Source organism: Sceloporus occidentalis, unplaced genomic scaffold, assembly GCF_023333645.1.
Source record: "Sceloporus occidentalis isolate IW3139 unplaced genomic scaffold, rSceOcc1.0.p SCAF_27, whole genome shotgun sequence".
Taxonomy (NCBI): domain Eukaryota; kingdom Metazoa; phylum Chordata; class Lepidosauria; order Squamata; family Phrynosomatidae; genus Sceloporus; species Sceloporus occidentalis.
This window is the reverse complement of record NW_028317007.1, coordinates 10,071,723-10,091,333: the sequence shown is the minus strand read 5'-3', so window position 1 is coordinate 10,091,333 and position 19,611 is coordinate 10,071,723. Positions and strand designations below refer to the sequence as shown.

Below are 19,611 nucleotides of genomic sequence, written 5' to 3'. Positions count from 1 at the left end.
CTCCGTGAGCACAAAATACAGTGCTGTATACAGTAAAAGTGGTCCCATTGGCTCCTTGCCCCCATTAACTCACACAAACTTACACACTCATGCTTACTCATAATAACACACACATGCCCTCATGCTAACACATACTCCCTCTCACACACTTATACATACACATTCATGCATACAAACACATACACATTTATGCACATACATACATGAACACATTTATGCTCAAGCAGACTTAAAAGTACACACTGGCCTTCATTGTTTGATCAGAAGATAACAGTAAGGTTAACTAGTATTTTTTTATTTTATATTTAGGCATGATTAAAAACTTGAGCATTATAGTTGGATTCCTGTATTTTCTTTGATGTTATAGGAAGGTGAACCAGCAGGGAGCATGTGAAGCAGTCAGTCTGTCTCTGTCTTTGTAATAAGCAACTAGTAATAAATGATGAGACAAAATGATAAATGCAGAAGTAAAATATAGGGGACACAAAGGTAGGGATTCAGGTCAAACTGAACTGCGGTAGGACAGTGAACACATGATTCTATAACAGGTAATGTTTGGTGTGAAATTGAAAACTTAAGAATATCTGTCGATTTAGAACTAGAAGCAAGTTCAGCTGGGCTCAACTGAAGCTCTGAAAATGTAAACTTTTTGCACCAATAAAATTTGGATAAATTTAACAAAATGCAACAAAATACCATGTATTTTCATTTTCCACTGCCAGGTATTTGAAATTGGAGATATTGTTGACCAGATGTCTCCATGGGGGATGTTACGGATTCCACGTCCTTTGATAATGATTCGAGCATTCCGTATCTACTTCCGCTTCGAACTCCCAAGAACAAGGATAACAAACATATTAAAGTAAGTTTAGAAATATTCTCATGCAAAAATGCAGTGTCTGCTTTCAAAATACGCTTAAAAATATAAAACTCGTATTTTAAATATGAAAAGAAGTGATACAAAAAATTCTAATTTAGGTTCACACATCTGTTTAATGTTGATATATAGTAGTGACATTGTCACGCTACCGGCAGGGAGATCCGCTGGGTCCCCCGGCCGGCAACAGCAACCACCGCGAGGCAGGGGGAGACCCTCCGCTTCGGTCCGGCAGCCGCAGCTGCCGCGAAGAAGAGGGAGACCCCCCGCTTCTGAACGGCAGCGGCAGCCGCCGCGAGGTAGGGGAAGACCCCCTGCTCCCGCACGGCAACCTCGGTCCCCGCGCAGAAGGGGGAGACCCCCCACTTCTGCACAGAAGACGCGGTCGCCGCGGAGAAGGGGGAGACCCCCCGCTTCTGCAGGGCAGGCGCAGCCGCCGCGGAGAAGGGGGAGACCCCCCGCTTCTGCAGGGCAGGCGCAGCCGCCGCGGAGAAGGGGGAGACCCCCCGCTTCTGCACAGCGGAGACAGCCGCTGCAGATGGAAGGGGAACTTACCTCTTCCACGTCGCGTTCCCAGCAGCTTCACAGGTCCAGCTCTGGTATCCGGACGCGTTCTTCTTCACGCCACCTAGTGGCGCCCGAGGAAACTGCACCTGCTTATATAGGACGATTACGCAATCGCCAACCACAAGATGGCCGCGCAGGAAGTGACGTAACGGCACTTTGAAATTTTGGCGGGAGATCTCCAATTAGTGCCTAACTTCCTGTGCCTACTTAAGAGACTTCAGTACACTAAGACCTTGCCTTCTGATGGTCGTCTATGCCCTGTGCTAGCACCCAGATAGCGTTCCTCTGCTTGATTCCTGAATTTGACCTCGGCTTGCTTGACTATTCTGATCTCTGGTATCCTGACCTCGGCTTGCTCCTCGTTTATCCTACTCTCCGGTATCCTGACCTCGGCTTGCTCCTCGTTTTTCCTGCTCTCCGGTATCCTGACCTCGGCTCTCTGGACCATCCCTGCAGTCCTACCTGACTACGGAGTCTCCTCTGTACGCTGTGCCGTGACAGAATCAGAAGGCCATCATGAGACCCGCTTCGGTAGGACAAGGGTCCACTGAGGCTCGACTTGACGAGATGGATCATCGTCTGGATCAATTTGCTCAAGCTCTTCAGACCTTGCTTCAGCGTACTGATCCTTCGCAGCAAGCACCTCAACCTGTGGCGGCTCCTACTCCACCACCGTTACCAGTGGCCACGGTTCCTGCTCACCTGCCTCCACCCCAACGCTACAATGGGGATCCAGCAACCTGTCGAGGTTTTTTGAACCAGTGTGAGATACACTTTGAACTGTCTCCTTATGCCTTCCCCACTGAACGTGCCAAGGTGGGATACGTCATTTCACTCCTTACGGATAAAGCCTTGGCATGGGCTTCACCGCTTTGGGAGAGGAACGTCTCTACAGTGCGCTCCTATGCTGAATTTGTTTCCAGTCTACGTGCCGCATTTGATACTCCGGGTAGAAGGGCCACTGCTTCTAATTCGCTCTTTACCATCCGTCAGGGTTCCCGTCCGCTTCTGGAATACGCTATAGAGTTCCGGACCCTGATGGGAGAGGTGAACTGGACTAATGAGGCATTAGTGGCTGCCTTTCTGAATGGACTTTCTGAGACCCTCAAAGACGAGACTGCTGCCAGAGATTTGCCCACAGAACTAGACTCCGTGATTTCGTATATTTCCCAAATTGATCTGCGTCTCCGCCAAAGGCAAGCACAACGGGAGAGTTTGAAGTCACGTGACAAGGGTGAGAGATCTACTACACGCTTCTTACCACAGTTTTCTTCTGCCGATCCCTCGAACGAACCATCTGAGGAACCCATGCAGCTGGGAGCCACTCGACTCTCTGATCGAGAGAGGAACAGACGGAGACGGGAGGGATTATGCTTTTACTGTGGACTCTCGGGTCACTTTATCGGACACTGTCCTAGCAGGCCGGGAAACGCCCGCACCTAGGTAGGCGAGGGGAACCTACCATAGGTGTGGTGAACTATTCCCCTAACCTGTTCACCACCCGAATGACTGTTCCGGTTCGTCTAGTCTGGGACTCTGGATTCGTTGACACTGAGGCTTTCCTGGATTCCGGCGCTGCCGGCAACTTTATTGATTCTGTGTTTTGTGAGCAGCAACGCATTCCCACCCTATCCCTGCCCGTACCGTTAGCTATTGAAGCTATTGATGGTAGACCGCTTCGTCCTGATCAGATTTCTCGTTCTACAGCTCCACTCAACCTTGCCGTCGGGATTGTACACAAGGAACGTTTACAACTACTCGTCATCCGCTCGCCCTCCATTCCCATTATATTGGGATTTCCGTGGCTACAGGTACATAATCCTGTTATTGATTGGACTACGACTCAGATCACGTCCTGGAGTGCGCCCTGTAAGGCACATTGCCTCACTCCTCTAAAGCTTGCCACGATTACAGCCTCTTCGAGGGAGGCCTCTTCCCTGCCGAAACAGTACCAGGACTTCGCGGACGTATTTGATAAGAAAGAGGCTGAGAAACTACCACCACACAGACCGTACGATTGCCCGATTGACTTGCTTCCTGGGACCATGCCACCCCGGGGGCGGGTTTACCCACTCTCCATTCCGGAGACCCAAGCTATGGAATCGTACATAGAGGAGAATCTTCGCCGAGGATTTATCCGCCGGTCTGTATCACCCGCTGGCGCAGGGTTCTTCTTCGTGAAGAAGAAGAATGGGGAACTTCGTCCATGCATCGATTATCGGGGCCTGAACAAGATTACCAGGCGTAACACTTACCCTATTCCACTGATTTCCGAACTTTTCGACAGGCTACGTGGGGCTACTATCTACACCAAGCTGGATCTCCGGGGAGCGTACAATCTTGTCCGAATCCGTGCTGACGATGAATGGAAGACCGCCTTCAATACTCGTTCAGGACACTATGAATATACCGTTATGCCATTTGGGCTATGCAACGCCCCGGCGGTCTTCCAGGAGTTCATTAATGACTGCCTTCGAGACTTCCTTCAACAGTTTGTGGTGGTGTACCTCGATGACATTCTGATATACTCCTCCGATTTGCAGTCACACCGCACCCATGTTAAGCGCGTTTTGTCCCGACTACGGCTCCATGGACTATACGCTAAACTCGAGAAGTGTGAATTTGAGATCCAGAGGGTGATATTTCTTGGATACGTTATTACGCCCTCAGGCTTTGAGATGGACCCATCCAAGGTGCAGGCCATCAGAGACTGGCCTCAACCACTGGGCCTCAAACCCCTACAGCGTTTTTTGGGGTTTGCTAATTATTATAGACGTTTCATCCGTGACTACTCCAAGGTCGCTGCTCCCCTGACGGCCCTTACTAAGAAAGGGGCCAATACCCTGGAGTGGTCTCCCGAAGCCATTTCCGCTTTTTCCCGACTCAAGACCAAGTTTACCACCGCTCCTGTGTTACGTCATCCTGATCCTCGGTTACCGTTTGTTTTGGAGGTCGATGCATCTGAGTCTGGAGTCGGGGCTGTGCTTTCACAGAGGGCTTCCTATAGTGGTCCTCTCCATCCTTGCGGGTACTTCTCCAGGAGATTCTCCCCGGCGGAGAGGAACTATGATGTGGGAAACAAGGAACTTCTGGCTGTCATCCTCGCGCTGGAGGAGTGGCGTCATCTTCTGGAGGGTGTTCCTATTCCCACGCTAATTCTGACAGATCATAAGAATCTTCAGTATATAGAGACTGCCAAGTGCCTGAATCCCCGGCAGGCCAGATGGGCCTTGTTTCTTTCCCGCTTCTCGTTTGTCCTGACCTATCGTCCAGGCTCCAAGAACGTCAAGGCGGACGCTCTCTCCCGTATGCATGTGTCCCCCGAGGAGGAGGGTCGGGCGCCCGAACCCATCATACCTGCTACCAAGGTCCTGGCTGCTCTACATACTTGTTGCCGAACTCCCTTGCTTGACCGGATCGCTGGTTTTCAAGCCCGAGCTCCAGCCTCCTTGCCAGCTGGGAGACTGTTTGTTCCCGCGCACCTCCGTACCCGCGTGCTTCGCCTGTCCCATGGGTCCAGAACCGCCGGCCACCCTGGGCTAGCACGTACCAAGGACCTTGTTTCGAGGACATTTTGGTGGCCAGAATGGACTAAGGATACTGCCCTGTTTGTCCGCTCCTGTCTCAAGTGCGCCGCCAATAAGTCCTCCAGGAGACACCCTGCCGGGTTGCTTCACCCATTGCCCCGTCCTTCAAGGCCTTGGACTCACCTTGCCATGGACTTTATAGTGGACTTGCCCAACTCTAAGGGGCATACCGTGATTCTGATGATCATTGATCGTTTTTCAAAGATGGCGCACATGATACCTTTGAGGAAACTTCCCACGGCATCAGTATTGGCGGACATATTCTTGCGGGAGATAGTCCGTCTTCATGGAGTACCCACCGAGATCGTCTCCGACCGCGGTACCCAATTTATTGCACGTTTTTGGCGCGAGTTCACGAGGGCATTGGGTGTTACACTAGCGTTTTCTTCGGCCTATCACCCACAGTCTAACGGCGCTGCAGAGAGGGCTAACCAGCACCTTGAACAATATCTGCGCATTTTCATCAACCAACATCAGGATGATTGGGTTGACCTGCTTCCTTTGGCGGAGTTTGCTCGGAACAATGCGGTACAAGAGTCTACGGGAGAGTCCGCCTTCTATTGTGTCTACGGTCTTCATCCGCAACCCTTCCCTGGAGCCTTTCCGAATTCTACTGATCCTGCTTTGGAGGAACGGCTGACTAATATACAGTCCACCTGGGCTTCGGTGCAGAGAACTCTGGAACTGGCTGGTAGACGACAGGAACTCCAAGCCAACAAGAGACGTTCCGGTACTCCTGCGTATTCTCCGGGGGACCGCGTTTGGTTGTCTACGAGATACCTACGGCTCCGCGTGCCCAGCATGAAGCTGGCACCGCGTTTCATCGGTCCCTTTTCGATCGTCCGTCGGGTGAATCCTGTTGCCTACGAACTTTCCCTGCCTAGGACACTCCGTATCCCTCGAGTCTTTCATGTCTCCCTATTGAAGCCACTGGTCTGCAACCGTTTTTCTACTAGACCCCCTGTCGCGGGGACTTCAGGGCATATTCCTCAAGCCATCCTGGACTGTCGCAGACAACAAGGGAGTCTTCAGTATCTTGTTCATTGGAGAGGACATGGCCCAGAGGATCGTTCCTGGGTTCCTGAAGCTCGCTTCCACGCCCCTCATCTCGTGCGTGCATTCCATGCTAAGAGGCAGCGTGGTTCGGGCAGGGGTCGTCCTGAGGTCGCCCCTTTAAGGAGGGGTACTGTCACGCTACCGGCAGGGAGATCCGCTGGGTCCCCCGGCCGGCAACAGCAACCACCGCGAGGCAGGGGGAGACCCTCCGCTTCGGTCCGGCAGCCGCAGCTGCCGCGAAGAAGAGGGAGACCCCCCGCTTCTGAACGGCAGCGGCAGCCGCCGCGAGGTAGGGGAAGACCCCCTGCTCCCGCACGGCAACCTCGGTCCCCGCGCAGAAGGGGGAGACCCCCCACTTCTGCACAGAAGACGCGGTCGCCGCGGAGAAGGGGGAGACCCCCCGCTTCTGCAGGGCAGGCGCAGCCGCCGCGGAGAAGGGGGAGACCCCCCGCTTCTGCAGGGCAGGCGCAGCCGCCGCGGAGAAGGGGGAGACCCCCCGCTTCTGCACAGCGGAGACAGCCGCTGCAGATGGAAGGGGAACTTACCTCTTCCACGTCGCGTTCCCAGCAGCTTCACAGGTCCAGCTCTGGTATCCGGACGCGTTCTTCTTCACGCCACCTAGTGGCGCCCGAGGAAACTGCACCTGCTTATATAGGACGATTACGCAATCGCCAACCACAAGATGGCCGCGCAGGAAGTGACGTAACGGCACTTTGAAATTTTGGCGGGAGATCTCCAATTAGTGCCTAACTTCCTGTGCCTACTTAAGAGACTTCAGTACACTAAGACCTTGCCTTCTGATGGTCGTCTATGCCCTGTGCTAGCACCCAGATAGCGTTCCTCTGCTTGATTCCTGAATTTGACCTCGGCTTGCTTGACTATTCTGATCTCTGGTATCCTGACCTCGGCTTGCTCCTCGTTTATCCTACTCTCCGGTATCCTGACCTCGGCTTGCTCCTCGTTTTTCCTGCTCTCCGGTATCCTGACCTCGGCTCTCTGGACCATCCCTGCAGTCCTACCTGACTACGGAGTCTCCTCTGTACGCTGTGCCGTGACAGACATTTAGCATTTTGGAGGCTGTCAGTACGTCTTAATTAATGGAAAAGTTGTGTCAAAATATTTTTCCAGGACATGTATATTCCTTTTAAGTTAAACTGAAGTCCTGCTAGTCTCTATATATGTCATGCAAAGTGTTTTTGGCCGTTCCGCAGTAAAGGAAACTAAAACACTGAATTCAAAAATTTGATGGGAAATTACTTAATACTTTATTTGCAATTAAAAGGCAATTACTTTTCAAGCATATCACAATTATTATTAAATTAATAATGGGCAAGGTGCTAATAAGCTCAGACATTTTCAAATGAAAATGAGAAACACATCTCTATGATCAATCATTAAAGGGCACATGATACTTCTTCAGAAATAATAAAGACGAAATCCATGCAAAAGTTAGGCACATCTTGTAGATTCTTTGTTAACTATATGAAGTCACCAAGCCCAGTCTCACCTTGATAGACAGAGTGTTTCTATTGTAAATTGTCTGCAGAGTTGCTTGGTTACATTCCTTTGAGGCTGGTGGCACGTTCTCCTGTTCAGAAAGCCAGTGTGCCATTGGCATAGATATGGGCAGGCAGGGTTAAGAGGGCAGAATGCTTTGTGAATGCGCTGTTTTACTCACTGGTGTCAAGGGAAAAATCCATTACCTTTTCAAAAATAATTTGCCCTTTTTTAACTCATGTCACAAATGCACATCAGAAGAGGATGTCCCACTTCTGAAAGGGTAGTCTCACTGTTAATCTAACATGACACAATTACCAGAAGTATTTCAATGTAAATCCTTAAATAAATAAGATGAAGTTGCATGGGGAGTTTCATTCGTTTGATAACGGTGTGGTGGTAGGTGGGACATGTTGTGTATCCAGCCCAAATGTGACTAAGACAGGAATGTGAATCAAATCTAATTTATTCCTGGAAATTAATACTAAAATATTTTATAATATATGAAGTGGTGTAAGGTTACAAGAATTAAAGTAATGTCTGAAACGAAATCGCATTGATTGGATATCAAACAGGAGAGAATACAAGTTGGCACAAGTGGAAAATGCCACTTAGCATTAGACACCAAACATTAGTTTTATACTGGGGAATTCTACATCAGCCTAAAAAGGGTGTGCCATACCCCTGTGAGCCTTTGTAGTTGAATGTAAGGGATGTCTTTAAATTGCCAAGGAGAACATTTTAGCAAACTACTGCAACATAAGACTTGACATCTCACAGCAGTATTTGTCACCCATCCGCCTTGGTATCAGATTTGCAAGGAGAGCTGAGAAATGTGAAAAAGTCCTGTTGACACATGTGTTTAGTGCTGTAGGACATGTGACATTTTATATTTATTTACCATTTTTCCCAACAAAATGAGGGCAATCAAATACTTATTAAGCAACAAAAATGTTTTAAATAATGTGTAGTTAAAACAAAAAATAAAGTATTGGTTGAAATGCAATCTGACAAAAAAGATTTCAATTATATTTCCTACTTTTATTCATGATATTTATTATATGTATTCTGATATATATGTAAATTATGTTTTAGGCGTTCCGGTGAACAAATTTGGAGTGTTTCGATATTTTTACTGTTCTTCTTGCTTTTATATGGGATTCTTGGAGTTCAAATGTTTGGAACATTCACCTACCATTGTGTAACAAATGACACTCAACCTGGGTAAGTGTATAAGAATCACTGGCCATCAGCTTATCTAAGTTAAAAAATAAAAACTCTGTGGATGAAAATACTCTAATGCTTTGATTTTCAAAATACTTAAGTGCATATCATGAGATTGTGTACAGGGTAGATCACCAACTCCCATTTGCTAGCAAAATTGCTGCCACAAAGCTGGAAAAAATATATTCTTTGCTGCATGTTTATAATTTATACGTGTATTTTGGTGGCATGTAATTATAAGACGACTATTCTTATTATCATAGAATACAGCTATTGATTGTCTGGTTAGTATAGTGTATAAATGGTTTTCTGCCCTAGTATAACGTGTTGATATTGTTTCTGTTCTACAAAAGAGGTCTTTAAAGATATTCATATATTTTTTGCTGTATACTGTATGTATGTATGTATGTATATACATACTGTATATATATATATATATATATATATATATATATATATATGTATGTATGTATGTATAAATATACAGCATCTCACAAAAGTGAGTACACCCCTCACAGTAAATATTGTATTATATCTTTTCATGTGACAACACTGAAGAAATTACACTCTGTTACAATGTAAAGTAGTGAGTGTACAGCCTGTATAACAGTGTAAATTTGCCGTCCCCTCAAAATAACTCACAGCCATTAATGTCTAAAACCTTGACAACAAAAGTGAGTACACCCCTAAGTGGAAATGTCCAAATTGGCCCCAAAGTGTCAATATTTTGTGTGGCCACCATTATTTTCCAGCACTGCTTTAACCCTCATGGAGGGCATGGAGTTCACCAGAGCTTCACAGGTTGCCACTGGAGTCCTTTTCCACTCCTCCATGATGACATCACGTTGCTGGTGGATGTTAGAGACCTTGCGCTCCCCCACCTTCCATTTGAGGATGCCCCACAGATGCTCAAGAGGTTTTAGGTCTGGAGACATGCTTGGCCAGTCCATCAACTTTACCCTCAGCTTCTTTAGCAAGGCAGTGGTCGTCTTGGAGGTGTGTTTGGGGTCGTTATCATGTTGGAATTCTGCCCTGTGGCCCAGTCTCCGAAGGAAGGAGATCATGCTATGCTTCAATATGTCACAGTACATGTTGGCATTCATGGTTCCCTCAATGAACTGTAGCTCCCCAGTGCCGGCAGCACTCATGCAGCCCAGACCATGACACTCCCACCACCATGCTGTAGGCAAGACACATTTGTCTTTGTACTCTTCACCTGGTTGCCGCCACACACGTTTGACACTATCTGAACCAAATACACTCACTACTTTACATTGTAGCAAAGTGTAATTTCTTTAGTGTTGTCACATGAAAAGATATAATAAAATATTTACAAAAATGTGAGGGATGTACTCACTTTTGTGAGATACTGTAAATTCAGAAATAATGTGCTCACATTTGTAAGATGCAAATATAGTGTTAAAAAAGAAACTTCCCGACAAAACAATAGATATATCATTTCACTGAACTTTCTATGATGGCAGGGGCTGCAGTGTTGGCTTAATCCAAAAAGGAGAGAGCATATTGCAGATATAATGGCCATTTGTTATAAATGGGAGTTGTATATGACACATTGTATTTGAAAGATTATACTGAGTATTCCCAGAGCAGTTGGATCATGACCATGGAAAATAAAACAATCTAGCAGACAAAGAACAATAACTGTTCCCCAAAGGAAAATACTATTTGAATGCCTAAAATAGGCAGATTTCTGTAATGAGGGGAAACACTTTTGTGTTCAAAATACTAAATTTATGTAGCTAGAGAAGACATTGAAACAGCAAGTCAGCAGTAGGTGGTTTATCAAGTGCCATGTGTGTGTGCAACTATGGATGCATGCATGGATGGATACAAAGGTCTTGATTATACACCGAGTTTATGTATATGTGCTATAAGTAGTATAAAGCTGTGCTATCACCATAGCAGCTAACTGAACATGTCTTCTGATTGCTCCATGGTTAATAATTCGCATCAGAATTTGTCTTTATACATATATAAAGACCGTCTTTTAACGTTCTGTTGCAAATACTTATGGTGTTTTGCAAACTCTCTGCAAAAGTCATTATCTGCCAGGCTATGCATTCCCATGGACAGCAGCACTTACCTTAATATATTATTATATACATTCAAAAAAACATCAGTGTGTCAGTCTAATTATTTTTATACTCCAAACTAAAGTGCACTTGATCCCTGTTCACACCATGTCTAAACATGAAAAGAAAAATAACATCGATAAAAACATTTGAGATATCTTCTTATATCATTAATCATTTTGGCACTGATCAGTAAATTATAGATTTCTTCTTAAATTAGAAAGTGTGTATAGTACATTTACAGAAACATATATAATTTGAAGGACAGATAAGAAGTATTAATCCCATCAAATCTTCCCATTTTTTCCTGCTCTAAAAACTTCAAACCTTATTTGGTCCTTGGTCTTATGTTATATTCAGGACAGCTTTATGAAAATCTCATGCTTGTTTGAATTCTCTGACGCTATTAGCCACTATCACCACTTGAAAACTGCTCCACTTATCTATCAGCCTATCTGTGAAGTTTAATATCAAAGTCTCTGACCATCTAACTCCTCTTGTCCTGGCCTTTCCCTGTCTTTGAAATATATTTGCAACTTGTATTTTTTAAACCATTTATGTCCTAAAAAATGTTGTGGGGTCCTTGCAAATGCATGAGTTGTCCTGTAGAATCCCCTAAATGCATTTGCCCCTCCATTTATTTGCCCCATGATTTACTCCCAGTCAGTGCTGGATTAGTGAACAGTCTAGGAGGGTCTTATGAGAGCCCCCATACGCTTGTGTGAAAAGCAATTTAATTGATTCCAATAGGAGCATTTTACTTGTCATTGATTAGCTGCTTAAGAGAATGTTTATTATACTGTGTTTACCACTGAATACTATAATTTCCAAAAAGCCTCCAAAGTACTTGTGCCTCAATAGGTAGTGCATTACACAACTTTATAGGCCTTATTGTAAGGAACAATATTAGCCTCTTTATTATACCAATTATACCATTTATTTGAGGGTACCATTAGGGGTTAACTATATATACAAAGACATAATGCACTTGTGTACATAAACTATATGGACAAATGTATTGGGACACCTGACAATCACATCAACAGGGACTTTTATAACATTGCATTCTATATGCATAGACACCTTCCACCTTTCTGGGTAGCTTTCCACAAGATTTTGGAGTTTCTGTAGGAATTCTTGCCCATTCATCCAGTAGAGCATTTTTGAGATCAGGCACTGATGTTGGATGAGAAAGCCGGGCTCAGAATATTTGTACCAGTTCATCCCTGTGGTTGAGGTCAGGGCTCTGTGTGGGCCAGTGAAGTTCTTCCACAACAAACTTATCCAACCATGTTTTTATGGACCTTATATGCACTGGGGCACAGTCATGCCTTCACCAAACTGATCCCAGAAAGTTGGAAGCATAGCATTGTCCAAAATGTATTTGTATGCTGAAGGGGTAGTGATAAAGTGTGGGCGTTAGAGAAGAGAAGAGGAGTTAGAGAAATCCTGATGAACTTTCGCGAGAAGGGAGTGTCAGGACCGTATCTTTTTAGTTCATGTTTGTCTTCTAGGGGGCATCATCTGGTTTTATCTTAGCCCCTGCTATGCCTTAGATGCATTCCTATACCTGTCTTAGTGCCTAGTCCTCACCTGTGAATGTACGCATGTCTTTGGTGGCATCTTGATGCATTGTTCTGCATGCATTCTAATAGCCATACATCGCTGTCACATCCAGTGGATCCTGCAGCTTTATTTTCTGGTATTCTCGACCTCTGCTTTTCTTGTGACATTTCATGAACTAACTCTGCCTGCCCCAACGTTTGCTTTCATAATTGAACTTGTTAGAACTCTGCCTGCCCTACTCACTTGGTTAATTCTTAGTTTGCTTTTGTAGTTAGTCTGCCCAGCCCTTTGACCTGACCTTCGTTTTTGTAGGGATTTCCTTAGGTTCTTCATTGGGTGCAGCATTATTAAGTCCTGTATTCACAGACCTAGAGACTTAAAACCAAAGGTGTAAATGACTATTATTGGTTGAAGAACCCTCTGGGTCAGCCAATGGTCTATCTACTGGCTGACCATAGGGACTGCTACACGCAGATACTATTGAGTGTTTGAAAGAGGAGTGAAAAAAGCCAGTGGGTAATGATGAATTAAATGTGTCAGCATGGATATATGACAACCAGTTAAAAAAGTGGGAAGTTATAGAAAGTGTACAAGCATAAACTTCAGAATCGGTAACCATGGAGAGTCTAAAGTGGAATTCTGATTTTCCAGGGAAAGAAGTTGCAGAGAGTAGGATTTGTTTTATTTAGTAACTATAGCAAAACTTACGCTATTAAACAGAGTTCCTGACGGTTTTTGTTTTAAAAGAATTACGTCTCACTTGCACTTCTGTGAATAATTTTCCTTTAAAGATGTACATTGGATGTGTTTGGCTTCAGGCTTGAAGAGAGGAATTTTCACCTAAAGCAGCAAAAGAGGGCTCTTTTTAGTATGAACAATAATCATGTAGAATTCACTACTCAAAAATGATACCAAATTCAATAGATACTTTTAGCTGTGGGCAAATGATTTTGTTTAGCAAAGAAGAATATACAGGGATATAATTGGAGTCACAAAGAAATGTTCCCCCTTTTTAGATGCAATTGGAAATCGCTTTAATGGATTTTTTTTTTTTTGCTTTCTTCTGGATCAAAAACAACGTTGAGCTTTTCAACTTAAATTACTGTTACTATGTATCTATTTTGATATGAAAAATGTACATAGAAGTATGCTACATACAAATTTAGGATATAAATTCCATTTCTAAAACTATGACAAGTTGCATGATACCATAAGACCAAGCCCACTTTACATTTATTCAAAAATAAAGCGTACTATGCATTTTTAATATAAATTTGAACTATGCATTTTTAATATAATTTTTGAAAAGTTTTTTCTGACATTTCTTTTCTTTCCTTTTAGAAACGTGACATGGAATAATTTAGCCATTCCAGACACTCACTGTTCACCAGAGGGAGAAGGTTATCAGTGTCCCCAAGGCTTTAAATGCATGGACCTTGAAAACCTTGGGCTGACTAGGCAAGAGCTTGGCTACAGTGGCTTTAATGAGATAGGTATGTCAAATTACCTGATTACTTTTTTCAGTTTATCCAGTGGGCACATATATCCTGAATCAAAGCAATTCTTTTTTTAGGAAAGTGCATTCCGGTTCAGGAAGTTTGAGCTCATATGTGATATAGTGTATAATGAGTTCATTTAGTATTTAATATATTAATATAAAATATTCCTCGTACAATAATCTAAGAGACATCTGAATCCCCAGTGTGGAATTCTCAAGTGAATAAGTAGTTTTAAACTTTACTTTTGCTAAAATAATTTATATATGTTTATCCATTGTTTAGAGTCTGTGTCTTATCCTTTTATGGAAATAAATCTAATATTGTAATTCAAAACTATTGGGCATAGAAAATACATTGCATTGTTTCTTAGCATAAGTGTACCTTTTGGGGTATGGTGAGCAGAGAGAGTACTTCAAAACCTGTTTAAGCTGAAAACTCAATGTAGGAAATAGTTATGGGAAAGTACTTATTAAATAATTATTAACTATGTGGCTTGTTTGAGGAAAATGATATTGGGGTTGTCTAGTTTGAAAACAACCTGATAATTACTATGGAGTTCTCTTAGTATGAAAAGCATTCAGGAGTATGTAGGGAAAGAGATTTTTCTCATTATCTCATATGTAGCCATAAGCAATAACATCAAAGTGGACTAAAATGCTAGCCACAAGTAGATAGTTACCTTTTGCAGTGGATAGCTCTCAACTGGATAAAATTGTTGTCCCTTGCGACTACTAGGTACACGTGGTTGCAAATAAAACCTCTCATATATTATATTTTATTATTATAAATAGGTGTGCCTTAACACTTATACTGACACTATTGAACGTTATGCCTTTAATATCATTGTTTGTGTTCACGCACAGACCTAATGATCCCTGGTGCAGCGGACTGCTTCTCACGAGGTAGTTTGCTGGTGCCATCACTGTTTAATTTTTTTCTATTAAGTATGGAAGCCTTACATTCATACTACTATTAAGGTTCTGATAGCTGGTCGGTCATTGACTGATGATGAGTTGCTAAACTATACCCTAATGAGACTCAAGCCAAGAAAAATAAACTGAAAATTTTGTGATTGGAAATGGTGGTGGGTATCTTCCGACTGATGGCCTGTAACCTTCAAAAACTTGAAGGCTTGTTTTCTGCGACCACACCTCCTGTTCCTGACCCTGCCTGTTCTGCAGCTTCCTGGGTTTCTTGCCGGCCTGGCATCTATCCTGTCTAGAAGTTCCAACTCATGAGCCTCAGGTAGGCCCCAGTGGGCTGGCTGACAGCATGTGAAGTATTACATTAATATGAAGATTTATCTAACTAGGTTGTGTTGGATTTATCCACTGTTGCAAATAACAAAACATCCTAAAAAGTCTTTTTTTAAGAGTCACAGTAAGTGAACAAATTACTGTTTTTCGAGTGTCAAATGCTCTTAGGGCAATACCATGGTTTTGTGAGTTATTCTTGGTTCACTATCACCTAACGGCAATGTATTCCTTGTTATATTTCAATTAATGCATTTTGGGGCATTTAGAATGAAAAAAGGGAACCTTTTTTGAACAAATGTATGGTAAAATATGAATAAGGTTTCAGGTTTTAGGGTACAACATATCCCTAGTAAACAAGGGGTTAAAGTTCCTGTGTTGTTAACATGTTAAAAAATAAAACACAGGCATTCTAAGGTCCACTTGCTTATAATACTAGAGAGTGGAATTCATGTTTTGGCTAAGCGGGACAGCAGCTTTAAAGCTAAGGCTGTATATGGTAAGTATACAGGTATAGCTTCACCACTATATGTGAATTTTACTGTCTATTGAATAATACAGCCTGACAAAGAATGGACTGGATGGAGTTTACATGATGCAACAAATGTTTTCAGCTGAAGATCAGACAGTTCAGATGTAGTGACAAGTTCAGGCAAACTTTCAAATACTATGACATAGTATTCTGAGAAAGGTCTGGCGGAGTTAATAAAGCAAAATGGTATTTTGCATGATTTAAAATGGTTTCATATTAAAAGGGAACTGTCATATGTAAAATAAAGCCATTCTTGAATTTCACACTGAAAACCATGTGTATTCTTATTTGTATTCCTTTTTAGTTCCCCATATTTCCACTTTCACTAGACATCAAGCCTACTCCTATGAGAGCCAGGGCATTTATTTCCCATTATCCATTGGTGAAGAGTGCATACAATGCTTCTGCCAGCCCAAATAGGACTTACAACACCACCTTGTATTGGACTTTACTTACATTGATTTGTTTTAAATGACTGATTTTACATTTTGTGCATTACATTATTCTTAGTAACATATCGTACCTCTCCATAAAAATATGTTAAGGAAATTATGACATCAATGTTTCACCAAATTAAAAGTATTTAAATTTGCATTTGGAAAATATTTGATAATTTTGCTTGGATTCCTCAACTTTGTGGTTAGCTTAGTTAAAACATCTTGTTGCAACAAAACTAGCATCTGTTAACATGCCTTAAGCGACGCCAAGCATTAGTCACTTCTCCCCATGGTACCATGGCATAGTGAAAAGTTGTAAGTAATTGGGTGATTTTGCTAATATTGTGATACAACATAATGATTTTATTAATAACAGGAGGCACATGTTATGCTTAAACTTACTGTAGTACTCCCCATAGCAGAAAAGAATAAAAAAGTATACAGCAACTGAATAGTTATCTTTTTTATACAATCTCAATTGAGCCAGTAGTATTATAATATTGTGGCTACATAAAGCCCCCCTACACACACCAGTATCCATAAATCCTCTGTCTGTTGCTGGCCCTGTGACTAACCATCAACTGAATACAGAAACTGGAAAAAAACACCATCTGGATAAATTAGTAAACTTTAACCTCTTGCCCCAAAACTTAACCTAAGAGAAATATAGAAAAGAGAGAAAAGAAGGGAGGGTAGTAACTCATCCGGGGGAGAGATAATGTGATGGAACCCTCCATCACTGAGACCACTGGAGAGGCCTGAGAGCCAGCCTCCTCACTACCAACAATGGGCCCTGGCTTTGTAAAGACTACTGTGTCTGCCCCCAGAAGTATATCATCCCATCACTTGTTGAGGGGATTATATCCGGCAAACAGCCACGATATGCAATCAGGGAGTGTCCGCCATTGTTTCAGTTTAATGTCAGACTCTTCTACCCCACCCCATGGTGCACTGATATGTTGTATAAGTCAGTATCCCCCCCCCCCCAGTTCCATCACTACAGACATTTACCCCGGCCAAGCCATCCCTGGAACTGTTTTCGGCCAGTAATAGATAGTGGAGGTTGGGACCCTGTTGTACTGTTAATCCCTTTGCTGACCCTGTTGTCTCTGGGAGGCAGATTAAGGAGGCGGTTGTGTACATATTGTTACCCCTTGATTCCTGACCATAAGAACCATTCTGGGGATCATGGGCAATGGTGGGAAGGTGTATTTTTTCCCCCTTAGACCAGTCATGAAGAAAAGGACCCACTGAGAGGGATTCTTGATCCGGTCTACAACAAATAGGTCCACATGAAATGGTCCCTAAATTGAAGAAATTTGATGGAAAACTAATTTGTGAAGCTTCCAGTCGCTGGAATCTTTTACATTTCTGGCGCTGCAATCCCCAATTGTGTTTGAGAGGCCAGGAATATATTCTGCCTGGATGGTAATGCGTCCATAAAAACAAAAGTGCCAAAAGTATTTTGCCAAACTGGCTAAAGGTTCTGATTTCTTTCCTCCCAAGTGGTTTATGTACGTAAGCGCTGTTGTCCATCTTCAACAGCATACAACAGTTCACCTTATCTTTGGCATAAGATTTTAGCGCAAATGTACCTGCCATTTTCTCCCCCACTTCATATGTACTCTGTTGTAATACTATTGGCTAAATGGAGATTATATAACTGTAAAAAAAAAAAATTACTATTTAATTGCTGTATAGTTTTTTTTGCTTCGCTGCTATGGTGAGTAATAAAAGAAGTTTAAGCATAATATCAAGCCTCCTGTCTTGTTATAACATTATTGTATTTGTTTCCCACCCCATTCTGTATTTTTTGCTAGTTGTCAATTAGCCACCCTCTTCTAGGTTACATGCAGGGTTTACCTTTGGGATTAATTGGATCACCGATTGCAGGTCTGGCCTTCTCGTCCAAAACATCAGTGTCTGACCTCACAAATGTTCTTTTGGCTGAATTGGCACAAATTCCAACACTCTTTTGGACAGCCTTCCTAGAAGAGTGTTATAGCCACAAAGAAGGGGGGACTTTATATTAACACCCATGGTTTTGGAATGGGATGTCCAACAAACCCATATGGGTATGGTGGTTAGTTGTCCACATACTGTACTTTTGGTCATATAGTGTATATTGCAAAAACATATATAGCATTGTGTAGTTCTGCAGCATGTTACCAATACTATATCTACTTTTAATAAATGTTTATTTATTTTATTACATAAGTTATGGTGGGTAAAGGTGATGGAAAACCCTTCCACTAAAATGTACGGGCATGTAGAAGCATTATTAAACACTCATCTACAGATACCAGACAAGCCAGAAGGCTTGTTGTTCCCTCAGAAATTTTAGTGGAAGAATTTTCCATCAAGTTTACCCACCATTACTTATGTAATTGTATTTCTTGGTTACCCCAAGCCTCAAGTATTAAGCCAGTATCACAACCTCATGCTGACGAATCCCATGAAGGACAAAACAGCTGTCCATGAGTGGTGATCTGGCTATTGCACCTCTTCCCGAGTTCTGTATAAAGGCTGTCCTGTACAGCGGGCAATTACTTTCAAGGGATCCATGTATAAAGTGGATATAGCGCCAAAAGGTGATAATTGTTGACCTTATTTGCATGCACCTACCCAGAATCCCTTGTGGTTGTGGCAGCACCATGAGATTTGTGAGGGAACAGCAAGCCTTCTGGCTTGTCTGGTATCTGTAGATTAGTGTTTAACCCCTTAGTTCCCCTATAGACGTACCGGGACGTCCAAAAAACGCCCACTAAGAAACCCCTATGGACGTCCCGGTACGTCCAGCCCTTCGTGCAGCGTCAGGGACACATCCCTGCCGCTACACGGGAGACCAGGCTGTCGTTTGACAGCCTGGACTCCCCACTGACAGCAGAAGCCGGCTGTAACAGTTTCCGGCATGAAAGCCGGTAAGCTGTTACTGTCACGATCTCTCCCTCGGTGTCGGGTGCTCGCGTACGTAGGACCGCTCGCGAGCAGCCGCTACCGGGGGTGAGGGGTGTCCCTCTCGACGCGGGCGGTCGAGTCCTCGATCGCCGGCGTCGAGGAGTTGTGGTCTCTTCCCCGGTGACGAGTGCTCGTGGGCGGAGGACCACTTGCGAGCGCTCGGCTCCGGGGGTTACGGTTGGTCCCCACGATGCTGACGATCGGGTTTCCGATCCCCACGATGCTGACGATCGGGTTTCCGATCGTCGGCATCGAGGTTGAATGTGGGATCTGGGGACAGTGCTGCCGTCCGGCATCATGATGCCCGACGGAGCACTGATCCCCAGTACACAGTACTTACCCGCTCCCGGTCCAGTGGCGTTCCTCCTGTCTGTATTGATGGGGGCGCGGCTGGACGGGTCCGGAGGCGGATTTCTGGGAGATTACCCAGAACTGTGATGACGCGGTCCAGGGGGCGGAGCTTGT

General features: G+C 43.8%; 1 protein-coding gene across 3 annotated transcripts in view; it reads left to right on the top strand.

The window, feature by feature from the left end:
* LOC149299922 (sodium leak channel NALCN-like) overlaps positions 1-19,611 on the top strand; it is a 150,614-nt gene that overhangs the window by 19,076 nt on the left and 111,927 nt on the right. For all 3 annotated transcript variants that reach the window (XM_089485815.1, XM_089485814.1, XM_089485813.1), the window contains 3 exons: positions 723-862; positions 8,680-8,808; positions 13,809-13,960. In XM_089485815.1, the coding sequence (XP_089341941.1) occupies positions 723-862; positions 8,680-8,808; positions 13,809-13,960 (421 nt within the window). The remainder of the gene's footprint in view (positions 1-722; positions 863-8,679; positions 8,809-13,808; positions 13,961-19,611) is intronic.